This window comes from Mugil cephalus, chromosome 17 (assembly GCF_022458985.1).
Source record: "Mugil cephalus isolate CIBA_MC_2020 chromosome 17, CIBA_Mcephalus_1.1, whole genome shotgun sequence".
Classification (NCBI taxonomy): domain Eukaryota; kingdom Metazoa; phylum Chordata; class Actinopteri; order Mugiliformes; family Mugilidae; genus Mugil; species Mugil cephalus.
The window spans coordinates 7,003,609-7,028,682 of NC_061786.1; the positions used below are offsets into that span (position 1 = coordinate 7,003,609).

Sequence of the window (25,074 nt, forward strand, 5' to 3'; positions counted from 1 at the left end):
TGTTGTTTAAAAGTTTCTCCATACACTTGTGTATATAAACACTCTGACGCTGCAATATGATTTGGCTTTGAGGGGACTGGCACAAATGGCTTTGGTGACTTACATCATGCTTGGGAGTCTAATCACAGACACTCTTGTCATATCAAGCAGAAAAAGTCCATTTCATAGCAAGCTATATTTCAAAAAAAAAGAAGAAGAAAAAAGTAAAAAGGAGGGAAGGGTAAACAAGCTCTGCGTTCCACTGCCACCACAGAATTCATCATTCATACAAAAAGAAAAAAAAAATACCCCAAGCCCAAAAGTAGAGCTAATTTAATCCGAGAGGAATAAAACTCCATTTCATAGAAGTCGTCCATTCAGAACACTCATATTTCCACTGAGCAGAAACCCCCGGCTGAAATTCGAGCAGACACTTTTCGGAAGGAATGCATTCGGTGGGTTGAGGGCCAAAGCTTGCCCTGTAATTTGTGAATGTACAGAAATGTGTGATGGCCACAGCTCCTCTAAAGATAGAAATCTTTGTCTTATGTCATCGCCGAACCTCAAACTATTCCTAATTGCCCCCATAGCCCCCTTTTCCAAATGAATAGCTACCCATCCAAAGGCTTATGTGTGCAAGTCTGAAAATAGACCTGGGAGTTTACACAGGCTAATAGATCATATTCAGGGAAAAGAGAAAAAAAAATGAAGAACTTTAAAAGGGATCCGCGCGTATCTGAGACCGTAACCATCTTCAAAGTGACTTTTAAGTGGCACTGAAAGCCGTGTGGGTGGCATTTAGGAACAGGTATACATTTACAGACCCCAGAGGCTTCCACTGGTTTCTCCGCTAATGGGGATCACACTCATATGACTTTTTACAATCTGACTCATTACACATGTACCCTTACAGTAAATGGGGTTTCCTTTGGTGTTAAACACACAGGCGAGGGCGTGTTTCTTCGCAGGGGCTCCAAAGACAACTTACAGATATTGTTGATTTGAATTTAGATTTACACAAAGTGACAGAAATGACCCATTTAGAATAGTTTGTTTCATGGTGTCTTTCTGGCCAGCAAACTGCTTTCTGATGCCACAAGGAACCCTTCTTTGTTATGTGCGCACATAACAATGCAGGTCAGAAATACACAAATGAGGGCAACTTCTAAGTCCTAAGTTTTCCCAGAGTAACCATCGGTAAACAATGATGTGATTTCTTGATTTATATCTGAAGGATCCGTTTTCTTTTTATCCTTGCATGGTAAGAATCATGTATACTGAGGCCTTTTTGAGGTGGGTCCGGGGTTTCACATGTCCTCCAGGAGTTCTGTCTTGATTTCAGGCTCAGCCCACTCGGATCATTAAAAATCGTTCAGGGGCACGGCGGGCTCTGCCCTCAATGCCTGTGCGGCTGAAACTGTAGAAACTGCATGTTGAAACGCGGAGGTCTAAATGTGACAGGCGCCCTGAGCGCACATTACAGCTGAGCAGGGTATAGATGGGGAGCGTGCGGTCGCGTATTAATAACGAAACCAGGACAGGAGGACGACTAAAATATCACCGGCATTGTCACTGTCCCAGTCCAGCTGGACTCGAAATAGAGGCCACATGATAGGTGATCCGATCAGAGATGATGTTTGGCAGTTGGGGCTGCGAGGATTCAGTTGCTGCTCTGTTACTGAGTGATTTAAGCACAGCTGTGGAGTGAGCATCTGTGATTTGGGGTTTCCCTATATTTTCAAGTCAAGAACACCAAAACTGTCACACGCACGGACTCTCATAAAGCAGGATTTATGCTGTGCACGCTGAAGCAGAGGACGGCGGTGAAGTTGGGGGCTTTGCTATCGTGACAAATAAAATATTATAGTTATTTTCTGAGATGTTGGCTCATTTCTAGATAATAAAAGTGAGTTAGACAAAAGCTTACAGGAGAAAGAAAGGACGAAAGAAAGAACATATAGGTTTGATTTGTAGAAAATATGGGTGACAGCACTTTCACGCTGTGTACGGTTTTATTCATCTTCCTATGTGGATTTTAATGCAGTATAAAGTAACTAAGTACGTTTCCTCAAGTACTGCACCATTTTCTACTTGACTATTCTAATCGTATGCTCCTCTCTACTCCAGCTCCACTATATTTTAGAGGGAAATGTACCTTTTAATCCACTTTCCAGCTTTAATTTAGTGATATCTAAAAATGCTGTTTCCATGTTAATGTATCAGTAACAATAATCCAAGATCTGAAAAGAGACAAAATGGGACAACAACATCCTATTTCGGTGTCCAATTCACAATTTTACTTTCACGTTTTCCGTACATTTTGCACATAACGCTTATTGTCGCTTGGATAATGTAGGACTTTTACTGGAGCATTTGTTAAAAATGTGGTAACGAAAAGATCTGAGCACTCCCTCCACCACTGTGATCACTCATGCTGCACTGATGATGTTTGTGACCACATGAGCAGATATTGTGAAATAAAACCTGATGTCACTTAGACGCTTAAACTGAGGAGGGCTGGTCTAATTTGTGCTTTTTAATTTTGGAAATCTTCGCTCTGCGTCCTTTTCTACTGGCGCAGCTCTGATCGGAAGGAAATTAAAGGGAAACTCTGAAGCCACTGCGATGACTCCTCGCGCCACTTAACTGCACTTAATTTATTCTCATGCGAGTAAACAACTTAAAAAGCCGCCACGCACGCGCCGGGGCTCGCGAGCACGGAAATACAAACGCGTTAGAATTACAATAAAGCGTCCACTGAGTGAATGCATGGATGTATTTTCAAACGAGTAGAAATCCACACGACTCTTGATGTTTTAATTTTTTTTTTATTGTCACTTATAAATAATTTTAAACGATTTTGCGTCATTTTTTTTTATTAATAATAAAGCAGACATAAATGTTTCATTTCACCAATTATTAGACCAAAATAATGTTTTCTTTCCTGATCAATAATAAGAACTCAGTGGTAATTTAGAACTAACAAGATAAACCCATGCACAGAATTTTATTCTGTGTTTGAGGGATGGAACACACATATTAGTGACGCAATTAATTCTTTAAATTTGGTATTTGGAGACGCAAATGATTCTTCTAATCCAAAACTGATTCCAGCATTCAGTCATTAAACGAATAAATAACAGTGTTGTAAAAAATGATGAGTCCGTCTCTCTACAATAATATAATTATCCTGATTCAGGCCAAAATTGTGCGTAAAGAAATGTAACCGGTGCTTTTTTGCGGCAGCTAAAACGACAAACTGACGGGATCGGGTTTGCTGTTTTGACTTAAGTCGAAATCAAACTAGACTTCCAACTATCACAAGACACAGATAAAAGTTTCCTTTTCTCTGTAGATGTGAAATGTCTGCCTCAGACTGTCTGAACTGACAGCGATTGAAAAGGCAAATGCGCCAACTAGTGTCAAAGCGCAGCATGGCGCAGTTTGCAGGGTGTGCCGTCATTTAATGTAACCCTCAGCATTTCAAGTTTCTAATGAATTCAGCCCCTGGCGCACACACGCACACTTATTACCCTCTTTTGTTGTTTGATGTGGAGAGAAAAAAAAAAGAAAAAGACATTTGCCGGTTCGCTTTAATTTTCTTATATAATTCAGTTCAGCCAATTAAAGCGATACGGATCTGTCTCAAACCCATAATTTGACTTTATGAAAATTTTATTTACTTGGAGAGAAGGTGAGAAGCCGCCAGATGTAACAGCGCTTCAAAACGAATAAAAGAGATTAAAACCGCAGGCCTGAGCAGCCTCAACATTTCAGTGGATGAATTATAAACAGTTCAAATTAAAGCAGATCAGAGAATGAGTTGTGGAGGGAATAAAGGTGCAGAATAAAGCAGGAATAGATTAGCAGATCTTTCATCTTTTAAATATCAGTGCAGGGTTTAAGCAGGTGCACTTAAAGGCTAATAGCTCATAATCTCTAAATTGAAGTTGATTTAATTTAAAGCCTGTCAAATTTAATTTTAGATGCTTTATCTCGCCAGTCGTGCGTAAAGATTGTGGCTATATTGTAAAATCGGTTTAAAGTCCAAATAATTCAGCTGTTCTATAGCAGACGTCGAGTCTCTTCTTCACAAACTAATTTCCTCTTCAGTGATGGTGTCTCTTGATTTCTCCCACCTTAATGTCCGTCTGTATATCACAGATAAATGCACACAAGCATAGAGAAAAGGACAGATATGTATCAATAATTCAGCTGGTGTGTGACAACAGCACAGGGTTGCGCCGGGGAGTTTGATTGGTCTGGTGAAAGCCCAACCCAGCGGATTCATTGGTGGAAACCATCTCCGCACTCCCAGCCACTAAACAGTAAAATGACTAGGGTAAAATAATATCGCGGCACTCTGCACTCAGTTCAGCCTCACGGCTCCTTCTCGCGCCCCGTAACTTCTGCGCTAAAGGATAACTTTTAAAGGAAACCCGACTGGAGCGACGGGACCGATCCTCTTATTCCAGAGTTGTTGCTTTTTCCTCTCCTTTTTTGTGCGTGAGTTTGAGGGGAGATCCAACGGGGGACACGGTTGCAAGAACTTTTACGCACGAAAGGGACAGTGCAGCACTTGAGCGTTGAGTTTGTAGATATTCGAGTTTGTCTAATCCACGTTTTTTTTTTATTTCAGCGGTAAAAGCGGTTTTGGTGAGATCAGAGGAGGAGTCTGATGAAATTTAGCAGTTTTGATCTTTCTTTTTTTCATTTTTAAAAAAAACTTTAGCCGAGATACTCAACTGCATTGACTTTTTTTTACATCGCGTCTGGATTACCTGGTTACTACAAATTGTTTTGTTTTTGTTTATTTTTTAAGCTGTTCGGCATTAATCATTTAGCACATTCTTTCACAGATTCTTGATTTCTAGTCTGAGTTCAAGTACTTTGTGGCGTTGATACATTGTTTACACGCGGCTGAGCGTTTCCACTAAGCGTGCGGTAGATAACAGCGCCGATATAATACGAGTTCGGCACTGACAGAGACTTTGGAGAGCTTTTGTTTATCTCCTTTTATTTTTGGCTGAAGTTAGTGAAAAACAGAACAGCCCTGTTATGTCCCTCAGACTGACACATCGTGTGTAGGTGATCTAGTAGTCATCAGAGTTTTGGTTAGGACAGCGAGGCTCTGCTTGACTCACATTCTGCGCCCTCGCCTCCAGACAGTGGACTTTTGAGACAAGCGGCGTCTGGATAACAACAAAAAAAAAAAAAAAAAAAGAAAAAAGGAAAAAGAAAAGAGTTTTTCCTCCAAAGACTTCTGCTCCTCTGATACGACCCAGTCAGGTGGCACTGACCCAAGCTGTTGTGATGCATATTCCCGTAGAGCCGCCCACCACAAGACGGTTCACGCCGCCCTCCACGTCCTTCCCCTGCAGCAAGATTGTAGACGGCAACGGGGCCATGGCCACCCCAGGGCCCCTGAGGTCAAGACCGGACACCAGGAACGTGGTGGACGTCCTGGCGGACCACGCCGGCGAGCTGGTCCGGACCGACAGCCCCAACTTCCTCTGCTCAGTTCTCCCGTCTCACTGGAGGTGCAACAAGACTCTCCCCGTGGCTTTCAAGGCAAGACACATGGCTTCTAATTATCATTTATTATGTTTTCATTTTAATAGCGCGCACGGCGCTCTAACTGTAGAACACACAGGAGACAAAAGCGGATTTAAAACCAACCAGATGTGCCTTCAGGAGGTAATTTATCTCCACGAATTTATAGATTGGCCTCTAGAAGTTGTGCCTTTCAGTTTCTGCATTTGTGTAGAAAATTTAATTCTTAAAATATACAGATCAGCTTTGCTTTTATTGGCTTTAAGCTGCGCCATCCAAAATAATAACATTCAATCAGAGCCAGGAATTACTGCAGGTCTCTAGAAGCGGCTGAAAGTAGCGCAGATGGGCGGATTTTTTTTGTCATTATATTTTTATTGTATTATATATGATTTTCATGTTTTGTGAGTGAATATTTGTAACTTGTGTATATTTAAAATACACAGTTGTCTAAAACTGTGGGTAAAATGGGTAAAATGCAGGGAGATCCGAGGGAAATAAATAATGGTAATGGAGCGAGTAATTAAATGCATGCCGTACAAATCTTGCATTATTTTTTATTTAAACGTTATTAGCCAACACAGGAGGATGTGTACTTTGGGAATCCTCTAAGCTTATGAAATTTATGCAGCCGTTTATTGTTGACACTGTGGTGAAATTGTAAAGATATTGCTGTTAATATAATTGGAGCCGGATGCGGTTTTACGCGCGCAGTGCGTGTGTGTGTGTACATTCGGTTTTCGTGACCCAGAGTGACCGCTCGCTTTCCCCCTGCGCGCAGGTCGTGGCTCTCGGTGACGTTCCAGACGGGACTCTGGTCACCGTGATGGCTGGGAACGACGAGAATTATTCGGCCGAGCTGAGGAACGCCTCCGCCGTGATGAAGAACCAGGTGGCTCGCTTTAACGACCTGCGCTTCGTGGGCAGGAGCGGACGAGGTGAGCTAAACCTCTGAAACTCTCTTTGGCACACAAACACACGCGCGCGCGCACGCACACACACAAACACATAAGCACACATACATGCACAGTTCTGCACACTCTGTTTGCAATGCCACTTTTAGAAGCATTTGGAAACGCACTTATAATAAAGGCTCATATTTCTGTTCTGAATGACAGCTGACAACATATTATTATTTTGGGGGGAGAATATGAAACGCAGATATGCGGCACATACGCACACATAGGAAACATTGACCCACGGCTCTAAAATATGTTTTTTAAATAATTTTCTTTCAGGTTTTGGCTGATTTATTTAATCTTTAACCAAGATTTGCCTGAAAATGTGGAATCGCTTATGTATGGGTACGACTAGTGTCCACACATAAGTGCCAACTGACGTCCGCGGGTGTCATCCGAAACATCTGGCCTGCGTCACGGCGCGATCTGATGTGGTCGTGTGATTTTCTTAATCCAAGGAAATCCAGATAATAATCAACGCGGTGTAAATCGGAAAGGGTGGATGGAAAGGAAAAAAAAAAAAAAAAAAAAACCTCACCATCCTCGTCCCGAGGCAATGTGTCACCATTTAGGACACACACGGTTTACACTCTTAATACGCAGTATTAATCGTGGTTGTTGTTGTGTTAAATGGCTGTATAAAAATTCACACATCTACGGGCCTGTTTGCAGGATGTTGTGGTTAAAGCATAGCCCCGATGAACATCAAATTTTTTTTTTTGTGCTATATTGGGTAAATCAAAACATCTCAATGTTTAGGCATAAATAACCAAATGCACTCGGCTGAAAATATATTTTTAAATATTGACGCAGATGAGGCATTTTTCTCATTTTCCCCCAGAGCGGTTTTTGGCCTTTTATATTCCGCTTTCGTGTGAAATGAAACGACGGGTAGTGGCCACCCAAATTTAAAAAGTAGCTAACACCTTTTATTTCTGTAGATAATTATCCCAACCGAGGATTTTTTTTTTTTTTTTTTTTGTTTCCTATCCTCCCACACAGTCTCTTTTTAACAAGAGATGCCTTTCTCAAAAGCCGGGGACGAGCACCGGGCCGCTGCGTGGTGCGAGCCTTCCTCCCCCTGCGCGGACTTTGATGCAGATGGGAGCAAGATCCCTCCTTGTTGAACAATAAACTATTGCTGTAAGCTCTTTGAGACAATCTGGAAGACATTCTCTGAGTAATCTAAATCATACCCACAGCCAGACCGTCAAAAGAGCTGGTTCTTTTTTCCCCTCCTTTTCTTTTCTTTTTCTTTAAAAAATAAAAATAAAAAATTAATTCAAAGACTGCGGCGGGACAAAAGCCGGTGATGATTTGATGTTGAACAAGCGCCGCATTGTTGCAAAGAAGAGGAAGAAAATAATTCGAAAAGGTCACCCATAAAATAAAATAAAACGTCTCTCACTAATGCGATGTTGCTGCTCTGCAGGGAAGAGCTTCACTCTGACCATCACCGTGTTCACCGGACCTCCTCAAGTGGCCACCTACCACCGCGCCATCAAGGTCACCGTGGATGGACCCCGGGAACCTCGCAGTGAGTGCTCGCAACACACATACAAACACACACACCAAACACTGATATTGTTATTGCTAAGCTGCACCGTGGTGTGTGATGCGAGTGCAGCTTCTTGGTGCTCAACAAAACGTAGGCGTCCGCTTCTTCACACGCGTGAGTCATATGCAGCAGGTGATGCACGAAAATCCAACTCTGAGCAAGCCTGATATGCATGCGTGGGTGTGTGAGAGTGCAACGAATTCCTGCCATAGAGTTTAAAAAAAAAAAAAAATCTGTTCACATGATCACATGTTGCTAGTTTTCACGAGATTTATTTTTGGGTTGAGACTTGGTTTTTGGGGTTAGGATGAAAAATTAAGTCTAGGTTAAGGTTGGGGTTTGGCAGGTAGTGGTTATGGTGTGCCTCTAGAGAATGGAGGCAGGGCTGTGCATTGTCCTCATTAGAATAGTGGTGCATGTTTGTGTGTGTGTGTGTGTGTGTGTGTGTGTGTGTGTGTGTGTTCGGCAGGGGCACAGGGAAGGGCCCAGTCAGAGGAAGCTGTAAAGCATATTAAGGCATAACCCAAGACCACTAAGAGGAGCTGAGTGAGTCTCCAAGCCGCAGGTGGCTCAGCTCAGTGAAAGCCTCCTCGTCCTCCTCCTCCCTCCTCTCACCCACCCCTCACCCCCCCCCCCACACCTTTCCCAGTGCTGGTCAGAGGGGTCCTACCTGCCCGACCACATAAGTGGCTCGTTGATTTAACGCGGGGGCACAGGCCCCCCGGCCGATGTTAGGCCTGGCAGGGGAGGCTCAGCGTGCTAAAGCTGTTAGCGCCACCGTTCAGCCACAGCTACATTCTCATGTGGTTTAAATGCTGCTGGTGTGAGGGATGGTGAAGAGTAGTGTTACTCAGATGAGTCAGTCGCTGAGGGGTTGGAAGCGGTTACGTGCGTACAAGTTTTCTTTCCTTTTTGTCAGTTCAAGGTGGGACCGACGAGACGTGATAGGATTTCACATGGAGGGACGCAGGGTTTTTGGAGTTGGATATCAGGGTGGATTTGGTCGAATCACAGGGACAGGGAAAGTGGTTGCACATGAGAGGGGATATGACTGGCACAGGGAGCCGAGGGGCACCGGGAGAGGGGCTTCGCCCCACTGCCAAGCTGGACGCTATTTGCGGAAGAGGGACTAGATAATAATAAACTGTGTCTGTGTGTGTGTGTGTGGTTTCAATTTGAATTTGATCAGCTTTTGCTAACAGAAATATCAAAAAAAAAAAAAAAAAAAGCCAGAGCGTGTGTATCTGTGCATAAACGAGTTCTCATGTGCATCTTGAAATAACTGCAGGTTAAGGTTGTTTCCCGCCAGCCTGTCTGTCCCTCCGTCTGTCTGTCTGTCAGCATGTTTCGGCTCCTGCCGAGGCGTCAGAGTGGCCGTGCTACTTTTACACTGGCGCTGGGTGCTATAATGTGACACTGTTTAATATAGGGCTGGAGGAATTTAGGGCTCCATTAAACTCTGTCGCACGGCGCTGCGAGAGAATACATAGAAAGGCAGAAAATAAAACGCACGCAGGCTGTCAGATTTGCGCAGATGTTGAAATATGAATTTGAATTATTCCTACTCAACCAGGACGTTCACACAAGCAACGGCGTTTTAAAGGCAGCGTATTCCTTTTAACTGTTAACATTGGTTTGAATAAAAAGCGACAGCTGAGGCTGATCTGAGTCCAGTTTGGTTGTGTTGAAAGGCGCGGGAATTGCTCGGGACGAGATGAAGGACCTCCGATGTTGAAACAAGAAGCACACTCTACGGGCGTAATATCAGTCATGTTCCGGCACCGTCAAAGAACGGGGACACACACACGCTGCCATTCAGACGTTATTAGGGCCATAAAAGTAATCAGATTCTTCTCCAACCACAAGGCACCACATTATATCGGCGGCCCAGCGTTTCGAGCCAAAGCAGAGCCTCTGCTGCCAGCACATAAAACTAACAGTGTTTTTCCATTATTCTAAATCTCATCCTGAGAGACGGTTACATATTCTGCTTTGATACCGGCTTTTCTGTTTTTTCACCGCCGCGCGGTGTGGCCGGAGCATATCAGTGCAGGGCCCCCGGGCTGCATGCTCACCTGTCTGCAGGCCGGGCAGGCCGCAGGGCCCGGTCTGCACGGGGCTTTATGCTGCTGTTTGTGTAGGGCTCGCATTTGCATGGCTGCCAGCCGAGCCACGGCGGGAGCTGGCACACAGGGAGGGAGGATGAGAAAGAGGAGGAGGTTTTTTATTAATGTTTGCCAATCCAGTCGAGAGAACCTGACGGACAGGACTGCAGCGGCGGCTCGCCCGAGGCAGCGGCGACAAAGGACGCCATGCTTTTTCTGAAAACGCTCGAGCAGGAAGACACACACACACACACGCGGTGTGGGAACAGTTGTGTACACTGATGTATTTCCACATTCCCCGATAACTCACAGACATGTAAATGGTTATAAACACACACGGACGCGATTCTGTTCCTCAACAGAAAGCGTGCTCAGCTAAGTATTTTTGTCTCCCTTGCTGCTCGATTTCCTCATGACACATCCGGCATTCGTCATCGTACCCCTACCAACCCCCCACCTATCTGTCATACTTCATTATCAAACTTCTGCTGAGGCCAACTGTTGCAACTGCTGATGAGAAACAATTCTGTCGGAGAAGCAGTTTGAACAACAACAACAACTAGAGAGGGCAAAAACAGATAAGAATAAAGAAAAAAAAATTATGCATGAAAACAGATGACAGAAGTGTCGAGTCCCTCCCTGTTTGTCGCCGCTATCAGATGCCTCGGCGCAACAGCCCCCTGCACTTGAGCGGAGCTATTCTCACCAATTAATCCCTCGGCTATATTTTTGTTGCCCTTCTCCCTCCCTCACTCGTACATGACATCAACTGCCACCTATTTACCCACAGGGGAAGGGCTGTTTGTATTTCTGTATCTCTTGACATAAATGAATCAGTCCCTGGGAAGAACTTTGTGCGGGTCAGAGCGATAGACACACAGAGAGAGAGAACAGAAAAGGGCTGGACATTTTAAGCCCCTAATGATGTTCAGAAATAATGCTCACGGCTTGTGGGCATGTGCATCACTAATTTGGGCCTGAAAAAATAATCAGCAGCAAAGCATTTAAATATAGGAACGGCTTAAACGTTTTCAAGTGAGTCAAATGTGTAAAAAAAGGATTGTGGCACAAATGCACAGAAGCTCAAAGGCTTGTGAGAAAATGTAGCATGAATAACTTAGAAATGAAACGAGGGGGAAAAAAAGTATTTCTCTGCATATCAGTAGGCAGAGTTGTGACTGTTATCTGCGTGTGAAAATCAATGCTCAGAGTTCAAGTACGCGTGTGTGACACCAGCTTAACTTTTATTGATTAGCCAATAGTTCCTTCTAAGAAACTGCTCCTCGGCTCAGCCAGATCTGACGATTTAGAAACCTAAACATTTGAACGCGGCTTCAGGGGCAACATTTAATTAAGTAATTTTTTTTTTTTTTGCTTTTCTCCCCCTCCCCCTCTTAAAAAAAACCAAAAGTTTTTTTCTTAATGGGGTGAAAGGACGGGAGCAGAGACGGCTGTTTGCCGAGGATGTGGGAGCCGGTTCTATCTCATTGAGGTCAAAGTGGCGATTTGTCTGTTGATACGAGAAAATGATACACGAGAATACATTGTAACCGCTGACATAATTATGCAGTGTTCGTGCGATACCTGTAAACATTCAGATGGAGCCGACGCGGCTCCCCACCTACGGGCCCGCACATCCACCGACAATCACACAAGTACTGTCGTGTTTTGTTGCCTCTGTTTACTCGGCTGGGTGTGTTCACACTGCTCCAGGAGAAGAATTGCGGGCGTGGGGAGTTAGTTGGGGAAGCGGGGGTGGGGGGGGAGAAGGGGGAAGGGGGGGGGTGGGGGGGGTACATGTTGGAGTTGGCGGGTTGATTCTATTTGCATTTGGCACACAGACTGTACAAAGTATGCAAATAGACAAACAATGACATTTGCTGTGTTATTTTTCCTGTGATATTGCAGTCTCTCTGCAAAGTAAACAAAGCGATGCCATGCATGTTGCTGTGTGCGCATTTGCGTGTGCGGGTGCTCAGGCACCTGCCAGGTGCATCTCTTTAAGTCGGCCCCGCCGGGCCACGCCCATGCTCCACAAATCACATGAAAGGCTCTCCCTCCTCGCTGCGAATTGCTCTCTCAAAGGCAACTTTGATGTTTGAAAATGGAGATGGGCGTCTTTGAAAGAGAGGCCTACAGGTGTATCAGTGCCAGGGGAGGAGGGGGGGTGGGGTGAACAGTGGCATTTGTGACACTGGGTGCTTTCCTGGCTATTAATGGCTCGCCGTGACACCCAGATGCATAACCTGGAGACACGGTGGCCTAACACACGTGCACGATCGCATGACGCTAGACAAACGGTGGCTAGCAACGACGGCAACAGTCGAACCCATGACCACCTAATTTATGATTCGGTGGGGGAGCTTGTCGGCCTCTTACATCACTCACGGACAAACGGGAACAAATAAAGAGGCGATTGTATGTCCCTTTCAAAGAAATGACACAGCAGCCACCGCGGCGTTCCCCCTCCTTAGGGTCACTCCATACGCGTCACACTTGGCCTCAGTGATTAGAAGTAGAGCAAATATTGGCCAACTGATAAATCCGCTGGAATGCAGCGGTGCACACTGAATAGTTTTGGACTGGTTTCAGAGAGGATACTTGTGTGCTGGAAACAAATATTCCCCGCATTTTGAGGTCTGAGCCTTGTGATGGGTGCCAGATGAGGACAGCATCCTCCAGTGGCTGTGCATGACGTCCGGGCATTAGAGACAGTTAATAGCTCGCCATTGTTGATTATTTTGTTAAGGTCTTTTTTGTGTCGGACATGACTGATTACAAGGACTGGTTGCTGTCACAGTCATTGTGGCATGACAGACCAGATATAAAGGCAGATGTAATATGATCAAATTCTGTCGTGGGAGGGTAAATAAAGGACCGAGATGGAGGCTTTTTGACCACTGTTGCCACCTTAACCACATCTAGAAGCTTTGAGGCCAACTCCCTTTGAGGGCTACACACACACACGCACTCCCACACAGCTGCTGCTAATCCTACTTCAGCTTTTGTGCTTAAGCTTTCCTGTCAAAGCAGTTCTAATTAGTCTAAATACCTCAATATAAACAAAAAAGAAAATATAGCTATTTCTCATCTGTTGGCACTTCCCGTCTTCGCCCGCTGCCTCCGTTTGTTGTTCGTCATGCTGCCGCTGCGTCACTTCACAAGTTTGTGCTATAAAAGCAAGAAAAAAGAAGAACATTGTGTAAGGTTTTGCCTCCTCCTCGGGCCAGTTGATGACTGTCAGACACACACACACACAATAGCTTTGGGGTGAAATGCCCTTTCTTTTTCTACTCCTGCAAAAAAGTTTCCACCTCATATTTGCTGACGCCAGATAGAACAGCGGGACGCCGTCGTCGGAAATTACCGAATTATTTACAGAGGCCCCAGACAGCTGTTTAATTCACTCTGATGATGCAAGTAGAAGGATCTTTCTCAGAAATGAGAAGTTTGGCCAAAGCTCCTGCTCCACTCTCTCCACCTACCCAGTCCCCTTCTAAACTCACCGGCCAAGCGTCTTTCCTGTTTACTTACCTATGAAGGGAAGTAAAATGCCCACTCTGTGTGTGCTCACTCTTCCTTATTTACACTGACCCATACGGGAGGGAGCCATTACGACCTTTCAGCTGTAATTCAATAAAAGTTCCGATCTGTATTTAGAAAAATAAATGGCCCATGAGTGAGGAATATTTTTCTCCCCCACTGCATTATGACAATAAACCGTTTTCTGTGCTGGGGCAGTGTGTGTACGGGGGTAGAGTCGGGGGGGCGGGCGGTTTGTGGGAAGAAGACACCTGCTGGTTACTGGAAAAGACGCCGTGTACCACCACCCTGCGGTTTGGATATTTATTTCTTCAGGACTTAATGGTTGGGAACAGTGAGCAAATAATAGGTGTAGCGAGGTCTTTCTTTTGCTTCCAGCAGCAGAGAAGGTTGTAATCCTGCGGGTAAACACTGGGCTCTTCATAACAAACTGGAATCATCGCAGAAAAAAAAAAAAAAAGGGGGAGGTCAGCTTGTAACCTCAACACTGATGTAGCCATCCGCTAACACCACGGATAAACACAGAGAGTGCTTAAAGTGAAATACGTGCAAGTTTACACAGTGGAAAATTCACACATTTCACATTTCACACATTTTCTTAGACCCACCTGGAATATCAGTTGTCATTCTGTGGAACTCCGTGCGTCTGTGTGCGTGCAATCGGGGGGGAGGGGGGGGTAAATGCACGCTTGCTGCACGTCATTGTGTGTGAGCTAGCATACACGGAGGTGTGAACGCATAGCCGTTTGACACATCTGCTGCCGTGGCATTGATGTATGTGACAGCAGCAGCAGCTTGCTTTCCTTTCCCACAGCATTTGCGAGGCCCCCACCTTTCCCCCGGCACCTCGCTGCTTAGAACAACCTGACTACCACGCACACGCAAACACGAGCGCACACTCGCAGGGCATGCACAACAACCCCATTCACCATTAGAGCTAAAATAACACACTCAAAGCAGCTCATTGCTTTAATATGATCTGTCACCGGAGCCAAATAGGCCTTCTGTGCTCGACAAGGCCAAAGCAGCAGCAGCAGCAGCAGCAGCGGCCGTAATGGGAAATCTGCGAGGTCTGCAGGCACGCAGCCAACACGCCTGAAAAACAGTCGTATCACCCCCAACAACTCCGCAGCAGAAGACAGTTACACACACATAGTGTAACATGGTGACACAAAAGAGGGATGATTGCTCTCAACGTGCTACGGGGCCTTTTGTATTGTTAGAGAATCCGGGTGCAGTGGGCTTTATTTTGGCACCCCTTCACCCTCCTGCCTGCCTCAACCTGCCTTCTGCAGAGCTGTCCTTGTGTGGCACTGCTTTTGTTGCGCACACACACACGCACACACACGAACGCACGTACGCACACGCAAAGCACTTTATCCCCTTATCAGAAAAGGAAGGCTGCGCTCTTTGCTCAAACAGTCTCGTGTAGCAACTTCCGCTGTGAGCAGCTTGTTTTCAGGCCTGCGAGGGGGATTTTTCACACTGCTGATGTCCCCAGAGACGGGCTGATGCATCTGCCTGAGGGACAGGACGATCCCCCAGCTGTGGCCATAGAGGGCGAACTACAGATAAAAGCATGCCAAAACGCTTGCTGACCTCCTCCTCCTCCTCCTCCTCCTCCGGAAAGCCAAAATAATAAAAAAAATAATTAAAAACAAAAAAGACACTGCATTCAGTGCCGCCTTGTAGATGATGGCTCACGCCCATGAGAAATAAATAGTCCACGCATTCAATCCACAATAATGATATAGTCGTAAAAGTTAATGCTTTCATATTGAAAGTGTTACGAGAGCATTATGTAAATGAGCTTAAAGCCGTGTAATGTCTGCGTGTGGCTTGCATCGACTCATTTAGGCCCAGACGAGACAGCCACAATCACCAGCCAAGGGTAAAACCCACATCCTTCAGGGTCAGCCTCAAAACAAGAACTTTGATTCTCCCCACTGTAAATACCCAACGGTGTGATTGGTGGCCTTGGGAAGCACGGTTCCAGATATACTGCTGCAGGGAGGCTCGCCGAGCTGCGCGGCGGTGGCGGTAACAGCACAAAAAGGGAAGTACGAGAAAGGGTGCCGGAAAGAGGCATGGTGGGAATAAGAACGTAGGGGGTTCAGGTCCACTAGAGAGGAGGAAGAGGAAGACAGGTGTACAAGACTTTGCTCAACAGATGTTGAAACGTACTCAGTGTCTGTTGAAGGGAAACGGAAGTTTGCTCGCAGGCAAGCAGGCCCCACTGCAACATGTGTTCAACTGTCGCCCTACATCGCGCTGTCGGGTTACAAAAGTTAGATAAGGATGCAGCACTCATTTGTGTCTTTTCAGCACTTAACTTTCAGTACGTTAACACATGAAGGAAGAAAAGGCTTTGCAAATGCAAATGCATTTTAAGTTGTGGTAATTTAAATATGACTGATCTGAGCAACTAACACACTTGTATGCGTTATACCTAAACAGGAAAACAGAAGAGTGAGCCACCATTATTTTTTTGATTTCACATTCAGAAAAAACATTTTTGTATGTAATCCTACACCACACATGCATAGGCCATACAATCCAGACATAGTTTTCAGTGTAATACATGCACTCCACATTAATTCTAGCCTGTTATCAGGGGCCTATCAAGTCCATTTATATGCTGAAAACAAATATTTACACTTCAAATATATTCAGTGCAGACTTGGGTAGGGGCCAGAGCACGTATTGCCCTTTGCCGTTCAGATAGAGTTTCACTTTGCCCCTGAAAAAGCACCCAGCCCTTTACTAAAAAGAGCTTGTGTTTAATGCACCTCCCTTCAGACAGGCACATATGTTTCTTTCTTTCAGTGCAGGCAGACAGAAAAAGAGAGGAGAAGAAGTAGAGAAAAAGTGAGGAGGAGGCGGAGGGAGGAAACGGGTCGTATTGGGTGATCGTTCAGCTGTGGCATCGTGTTTAAGTCCTGGCAGTCACCTCGCAGAGCAAACACCGTCTCCTCGCTGAGCTGATATGTTCTTTTGTGTAGGGAAGGCTGGGCAAGACTCGGCGGTGGAGTTTGCTGTTCATGTGGTTTGGCCTTAGAGCCTTCTCATGAAAAACAACTTCACACTTTCCACGTCGCATCCACTTCGAAGCAGCTGCCTCCATGCGCTTCAAAGCGGCATCTCAGTGAAGACACGACTCTATCAGGAAATAAAAATACACAAAGCAGGGCTGGAAACGACACACCCGTTTCACCGAAAACACAGCCTCGGTGCATCGTTAATACCAGACGTTTTATATCAAGCATTTTATTTATCCTTCATGGACTCCCGTAATGCTTTCAGATGATGCGGCCGCTGCTCTGAGAGGAGGCTAGTAAATCTACAACCTTCAGCGTCCATTTTCGGCTCGGGATGCTTATTGAGCGCTGCAGTTTAGGCCTCATGTGTGCATTGGCTCCCATCTCCCAGCTCTATCTTGTGGTTATGATATCATAGAGAGAAAAACAAGGGCATTCTCTCCTAAGTGCACCCTGACACATTAAATATTCATCTGACCACAGAAATCCCTCTGAAATGGGGCCGGTGTGGAGCACCAGCACCCCTCTGGCCCCCGGCCCTGCAGAGTAGAAGTCAAATGTTGGTGGTCGGACCCAGCGTGCAGCGGCTACAGCCGGGGTCAACCAGCCAAAGAGTGCGTATTAACACAAATGGAGAATCGGAGTTATGTGCCCTGGTGATTTAGACAATTTTCTTTAAAGGAAAACCTTTAGAGGAGGGCCGTACCTCATCTGTTACGGGCTGTACATTCAGTACAATCAACTATTTCGGTCTTTAGAGCAGCCACGTACTTTTGAAACACAAATGTCCCTCAAACACCTTGCGAAGTGCGTACAGATTAAAAGAAAATAACGGTTTGTTTTCTCTTTGACAAGATGACAAGTACATGTGCGCGTCTAATGAGATGGAGAAACGGGAAGAAAAACAGAGGAACGGGAGAAAGAAAGTTTCAAGCTGCCTTCTAGTTGATTAGAAGTGTTAACAGCAAATGTGGGCCCTGGGTTAATGAGCTCCAGGCCTTGTTCTCATGTGCGCCCCCCTCCCTACCCCCCCACCCCTATTTCCCCTAAAAGCCCTCTCACAGCCCACTGAACCCCCTGCTGGAAGCTGTGAACAGTGTGTCGCTAAACTCGTCCCTTCCAGCTGGAACTGGGCCACGACATCCACAGCTCAAGCATGTGTGTGTGTGTGTGTGTGTGTACACGTGTGTGTGTGTGTGTGTGTGTTTGTGGGCAGCTGAATGATCACTTTCATCCTCAAAGAGCCAGCCAATTCATCTTAGACCACCACTGGCCACAGAAAAAACTGACCAATTATCATTTTTGCTTCCCCCTGCTGTCTGTGTTTTTTTTCCGACCAGAGAGCAGTGGGATGTATCATTTCCCTGACCTCAGCCGTTTGAGGTGGTGTAAATCTCTTAATAACTACACAAGGACACATATAGGGGCTATATTTGGAGGGCTGCTTCCCCTGGCCGCCCCTGCTCTGGCCTGGAACAGACAGTAGCCACAGTGTCTGTGTGGGTGTTGCAGCCCGGACCAGGCACCGCGCAAGTGTGTGTGTGTGTGTGTGTGTGTGTGTGTGTGGGGAGAGTCTCCATTCCTTCCATCACGGTTTAAAGAAAACGGCAGACGGGGTGCACACGAGCGTGAATAAAAAAGATATTACAGAGTGGGCGAGGGGGGACGCGAGTCCGCCCAGGACGCGTCCCTGAGTAACGGCATGGAGCAAACTGCCGGTGGGTGGAATCACACACACACACTTTGTGCCTTTTCCTTTGGTAACAGAACTGCTGTCTCCGCTCAGACAGATTAGTCATGACTGAGTCTCTCTCTTTCTCACAAATGTTAAGCTCAACCTAACTGTTGATCAGTGGGAGTAGAGAGACTGTGTACGTGTACATGCTAAGGGGTTGGGGGGTGGTGGCGGTGTCAGTGGTAGATATTTCTATATAGTTCGTAAATAGAGGATGAAAGGGAGGCGGTGGGCACAAAACAAATGGACAGAGCGGTAAACGGGAGGAAACTTTACCCATGGGTCAGCCTCAGAGGGAAGATATATTGCCCATGGGTCAGTGGATAGAAAGGACGGGCAAAATCCATATTGGTCCGTCTGCCTTGCCCCCTTTATATAGTGATAAAATATTCAAATCCAGCCATTACTTCACATTAGACCACTCTGTAGAGATGCCAGGGAGAAAACCACAGAATGTATACATGCCGGTTCACACACGGTTTTGGTGCACTGATAGTTACATTAAAATGTCTTCCTCCCATTAGAGGCATAGCCCTCATCCGGACCCCTGACATTTAAGGTGTGTTCACATGTAGGGTACGTGCAAATACACACGTGTGTGTGTATATATATATGAGTGTGTCTGCATTTTTTTTTTTTCTTTCTTACTGAGCGGATCATCGCTGTGCTAAGTGCGTTGGTTAGTTTTGTAGGTGTGGATGAAAGAGGTACAGCAGAAATGCTTCACTACTCAGAGTTGATTCTCACCTCATATGGACACACACACACACACACACAAACGGCTCTTTTTTTCTCTCCATTATGTTTAAGACTGATGACTATATGGTTTGGTAGCCTTGTCTGGGTGTTTTCTTCTGAGTAAGTGCTGTGTCAGTCAGATCTGAATGTGTGTGTGTGTGTGTGTGAGGGGGTTGTATGTGTGAAGGGCTGTTGTTTTTAGTGGATACACTCACTATTACTTTTCTCTCTCTTTTTTAAACAAGCTTGTAAAACGATGAACTTTGTCACTTCATAGCGATGCCCAACGCCGCGATTCATGGTTCAGGAAAAACAACATTCCTCGAGCAATTATTTTCAACCACTATCTGCTGACGATGCGGTAGCAGCAGGTGCAGCTTGGGCAACATTTAGCGTCTAGCCAACGTATTTCAAGGTCTGCTTACATTCTAATACGACTTTTGCATTCGGAAGCCGAAAACACGGCAAAAGTGTTTCTCTTGACATAAGTTCGTCCTGACTGCGAGGGTGTGTGTGGGTTACAGCTGGAGGATACCGACGGTCTTCACAGTCACAAGCCAATTCTTAAGCTAATTACAGTTTAAACGGGCCGAGAGCAGTTTTACCCAAGGATGTGCTCCATTAAGACATTAGGGAGAAGGAGACGTTTTCTAATAGGGCTCTTGTTATGCCTCTATTTTGGTGCAGCTCTGGAAATATAAATTGTCGGCGTTTTGTGCCATTTTCCTGGTCATGTGGAAGACGAGGCTGGCAAGTCCTTGATTTCTCTTCTCCTGGTGTCGTTCTTTCAGGGCACAGAGTGAAGATGGAAGACAACCAGAAGATGCAGTTCTCGGACAGGCTGTCAGAGATTGAGCGCTACCAGCGGTCTATGCGCATAGGCCCCGTGAACAATAACCCCCGCCCCATCCACCAAACCCACCTCAGCACCACACAAGGTGAGGATTTAACCGCCTTCATTTTTAAGTAATTCACCCCTTTAATGAGAGGAATTTAGTTGTATACCAGAGGGTAAGTAAGCTTTCATGTGAACTGTTTAAACATCAACAGCACATACCACCGCTTTAAGCCAAGTGGAGGGACGTTCGTATTTTTTTTTTTTTTTTTCCCCCCGCGAGTCCTGTTCCACTCATCTGAGGGCTGTTATATGTGTTGGCCGCTCGAGAGGAAGCCCGTGTCAGCTCTGTCCCCGGATGCCCTGTGTTGGTGGGTTCGGGCCCCACAGCGCGCAGGGCAGAGTCTGTGGCCAGGTGGCACGGCGGCCGCTGCCAGCTAAGTTTGGCCTGAGCGCTGAGGCTGGCGTCCGCGCACCGCACACTACAGCTTCAGGAATGTAACAGCCGCCCGCTACCTTGGAAATCACGTCACTCTCAGACTGGTCGAATGTGCGGGGGTGGGAAGGGACTCAGACTGAGGTGGTGCAAATGAGAGGGAAGCAGGGGGGAGGGGGGAGGGGGGACGGGCGGGCGGGCATGTGTGCGTGCACAGCGGACAGCTGCGTGGGTGATGGCTGGGCTGAGGATGAGTCCTCACTCTCCGTCATGTGTCGGAGACTCTTTAACAGCATGGCACGTCTGGAAGCAGCCCCGAGCGCGCAGTTGCCCCCCCCCCACTCGCCGTCCCCTCTTCAGTCCGTTCTGCCTAATGAATCTCATTACATTTGTATCAGCGTGTTGCAGCGCACAGGAGGCCTTGTTTGTGAGCGGTGAGCCGCGTGTGGGTGGACCTTGTATCTGCGCGTATCGCAGCCTTACACAGTGTTTGGCCTTGTGCTGAGCTTAGCCAGCGCTGAGTCACCAGTAAAGGGCCCGGTCTCCTTAACAGCTGACTGCGGAGAACACAGGGTCTTTTACCCCACTCCCCCCGTGCCCTTACTTACTCTTGATATTGATTTTGCTCCCTCGCACGGCCTGTGCCGAGCGAGAAACACGTCAGCCATTTTAGAAACCCCGGTGACCGGTTATGCTGAAAATAAACAGTGTGAAGCTTCAACACAATACAGCCACTGTGATGATAATTTTCTGATGGTTCAGAGTTTTGGCTGGAGCCCTGTAGGTTGTCTGCCAATAAAAAGCCCCTTGCAGCAAAGCTTTTAAAGTGTGCGTTAAGTTTCTGAGGGCTGACTTGAACGTGGGCCGCTTGTTGGGGGGAGGGGGTTGAGTAGAGGTGGTGTTGGTTGCTTCGGTGGGTAGGGAGAACTGTGCAGACATGGTCCAGACACCAGACGAAGAGCTCGGCTCTTGTCTGCCTCACGCAGGATTAGGGCAAGAATTAGAGCTTGCGAAGCTTCAAAGGTCGGCAAGCGTTGCAACACACACACAGACACACACACACACGTACAGCGCATACGCTGAGAGCAGACACAACATGTTAACATCAAGTGTCAGAGACGTTAAAGGCCTTGAGCCTTGTGTTACAGCTGCCAGTGGCTGCAGGCTGTCTATAAGAAGTGTGTGCGCCTGAGACAGAGGAGGGGAAGGGCTGTAAAAACCACACACCTTAATCTGTGGTATTACCATCATGACGGCATACCGCAGGGCAAGAGTGGTAAAATAATTAAATATCAGCCCTTCTCCCTCCCATCCCGTCGGAGCGTCTGAGCGAGCAGCTCGCGGATCACGCAGCTATAGCGCTGCGCACCTAGGATCCACGCGCAGACGACAAGCGCCGCAGCATTACGAGCAAAGCTCAAACGAAAATAAACTTGTTGCAATAAATCCCACTCAGAGACACAGGGAGATGTTTACATATCAACAGCGCACACGTCTCCGCGTTTGACTCCCCTGCCAGAAACCGTTGTACCCGTGCAGATACTCTAAATCCTGGGGGCTGTTTGTTTGAGAATTGCCGGGTGATAGATCGCCCATCAGCACATTATAATTAAATGGATTCCCGTGTCGCTGTTACAAAAGATGTTTTCCATTTTGCGGGGCATTTTTTTTTCTCTCCCCCCCTGAAAAAGAAAGGATGGTGTCACCTCCTCCTAAAGTCTCCTTGCTTCATTTTGTTGTCTGAGGAGTGAAATACCGTCTCAGTTTTGCTGTCAACAGGACACGTCTCCAGACGTCTGCTCAGCGCTGCCCGTGGATGCTCGAATACTCACACACGTACACGCCGATGATTGCACCATAGGCATGTTGAAAATTAAAACAAAAAAAAAACAAAAACACACACACGCACGCACGCACACACTCATGCAGATCAGCGCTAGTGTTGCAAGCTCCCCGCTAGTGCCCCAGACAGACAGGATAATTAAGAGCTCATTACAGTGCATGCAGTGACAGGATTCCTGCACGCTGGCAGACGCTACATTCGATGCTTGTTTTTGTTCTGCTGTGGCCACAGGTAAGCCTGCTAGACATGTGGAATGATTCTCAGCGAGGGTGGAGGGAATGTGCTCGCGCGCACGCGTGTTTGTGTGTGCATGCGTGCGTGTGTACGTGTGTGGTTGAAAATGCGTGGTTCAGCTAGCGCAGTCAAGCAAATCTGACACTCAGGCAATCAAGTACTAAATTGTTATTCTGGTTTTCAAAACCTCAAGTGAGGTACATGTGTATGCTATGTGTATCTGTGGGTGGCAGTTTTTTTTTTTTTCTTTTTCTGACACAGAACGTAGTTCATCCGCTAACATCTAACTGTGACATGGCAATTTCAAACGCACACGCTGGTTCCTCTTGTCCTAAGCAAACAGCTGATTGAGAAGTTTGATTCACCTCAAAGGGAAAAGTGGAAAACAGTTTTAGCGTAATCCATTTCAAACGCAGACAAAACCCAACAGGCCCCTGGCACGGCCTCTAACAGACAGGCGGGAGAAGAAAGACGCTCTTTTAACTTAAATGTGTTTTAACAGTGAGACAGGGGGGGAAAAAAATAAAGAAATGCAGCACCAATTTAATCATCCAAAAAGAAAGTCCTGGCACTTTTGAAGGTGGTATCGTTTGACATGTTATTTGTTCCAACACCTGTGTGTTCCCCTCTGAAGATGAATATCAGATACTAGCATAACGTTCCACCATCAAGTCAAGTGCTCGGCGCTTTGATGAGGGCCCAAAAGTGTGTCTACAGCTTTTGTGAAAGCGGCTGTGTGTCCGCCTGTGTGAATGCGTGACCTACGTGCTGATGTTATTAAAAACGACAGCAGCAGACTCCTGAAGGGAATAATACATCACACATTTCTTTCTGTTTTTTTGTTTTTTTTTCCCTTATATTTTCAACTTTTAGGCAGAATTAAAGCATCAAACCTTTTTTTTTTCCGTTAATAAAACCTCTACGAACGCCGTCTGCTGCTATCCTGCGCAACTGGCGCACGTCCGCTGCAGCTGGGCCTTGGCAGCGTTCGCTCGGTGCGTTCGGGGCTGTGGCCTCTGGACTGGACTTAACTTGAGAAAAGTCCTGTTTGATGGAGGACCGGCCTCCCGACGCAGCCGTGCCCCTCCCGCCGCGTCCACAGCGACCACACTGTTTACTCCGCATAAACAAGTCGGCCGGCCCCCCCAGGCTCGAGGCGGCGCTCTGCTACCGCCGCGACCGAGAGGCTCACACTAATTCACACATCCAGAGTGACATGATCAGCCAATTAGAAGCGAGAGCGAGACAGGAAATTAGCGCCGTCAGGTAGCTGCGGTGTGGACCTCTGAGTGTAGCCGTCACGCTCGGCGGGTCTCGTGCCGATTCGTGCCAAACCCCAGCAGGAAGTTGGGAGTTCTGAGGCCAACGGGACCAGAACGAGCAGGAATCTGGACCGGTCCTTTAGACATTCTGTTTTACTTCTGCACTCCACTATTTACATAATATGTCAATGGCCGCCACAGAGTTTATTTGTTATGGTGCCTGAAAGCTTCACTTGTGGTTACTCTCTTTTTGTGACCCTGAAATGAATAATTCAAACTGAAAATGTTTCTGTTCTTCAATAACACACACAAAAAAATCTTTTGAAGCTGCCGCCATGGCGAAAAAAACAAAGAAAAAGAGAAGTGAGAGCAAGTCTTTTTCTCTCCTTTTTTTTTAATTTTTTTTTTTTTAAACCAGACTCAACTGTTTGTGTAAGTTATAATTTCACATCAGAGTCGGGCCGAGTTTTACATTTCAGCAATTACAGAAACTACATGTGTGCCATGAACAGTCTCTATTGAGTCTGGGGAGAGGGGAAGGGCGGGCGGACGACGGGCTCTCAAAGAGAACATAGGATTTTTCAGCCCATGTGTTTGTTTTTGCTCACATTATAAGTGAGGGCTCAAAAGACATATCAAATGTCCCACATAGCTGAGCCAAGGCCGTGTTCCTCCCCTCTCTAACACACTCTCTTTCTCTCTTTTCACTCTCCGCTTCCCTCCGCTGGCGTCTTTCTCTCTGTCTCGCTTTGCTCTCTCACATTCTCTCCCCGTTGCGACGCCTAAGGCCCGAGCGAAACAGGAAGCCAGCACAAGGGCCGGCATTCACTGTGTCTCAATGACATGCTTCATTACGGCAGGCGCAATACATGTCTCAGAGGCGTCGCTGGATCCGGCGTCACGAGGACGGACGCCATTTTGGCTCGAGCATCTCCTCGCCCACCGCCTTTCATCTGCACGCGCACTTCAAAAGCGCTGTTTATTTGCGTCCTCCCCAAAAACTACGCCGGCGCCGCCCAAGCGCTTCTCATTAGTGACGCGGCCCCTTCGCTTCTTCCCACTTCTGCCCCTGCCTTCCCCAGCTCCTCAGCTCCGCCCAGAGGGCTGGTCCCCTTATTAACAGGGGTAATCTGTGCCTCTGGTATTGACGTTGTCTGCCGGCCAATCAAAATATTTGAAGGAAATGTTTATTTTCTCGAGCGAATCGCACCAGCTGCTTGCAAGCCACTCTGAATAAGGCCATTTATGTGTAAGAA

General features: G+C 46.6%; 1 protein-coding gene across 2 annotated transcripts in view; it reads left to right on the forward strand.

Annotated features, from left to right (window-relative positions):
* Nucleotides 1-4,315: 4,315 nt before the first annotated feature.
* Nucleotides 4,316-25,074, forward strand: part of runx3 (RUNX family transcription factor 3) — a 29,766-nt gene continuing 9,007 nt past the window's right edge. The window contains exons 1-4 of one of the 2 annotated variants that reach the window (XM_047610562.1): nt 4,317-5,550; nt 6,314-6,470; nt 7,924-8,028; nt 20,000-20,146. In XM_047610562.1, coding sequence (XP_047466518.1) covers nt 5,293-5,550; nt 6,314-6,470; nt 7,924-8,028; nt 20,000-20,146 — 667 coding nt within the window. In that variant the 5' untranslated portion in view covers nt 4,317-5,292. Of the gene's footprint in view, nt 5,551-6,313; nt 6,471-7,923; nt 8,029-19,999; nt 20,147-25,074 lie in introns of both variants that reach the window. The other variant, XM_047610563.1, reaches the window with a different exon arrangement.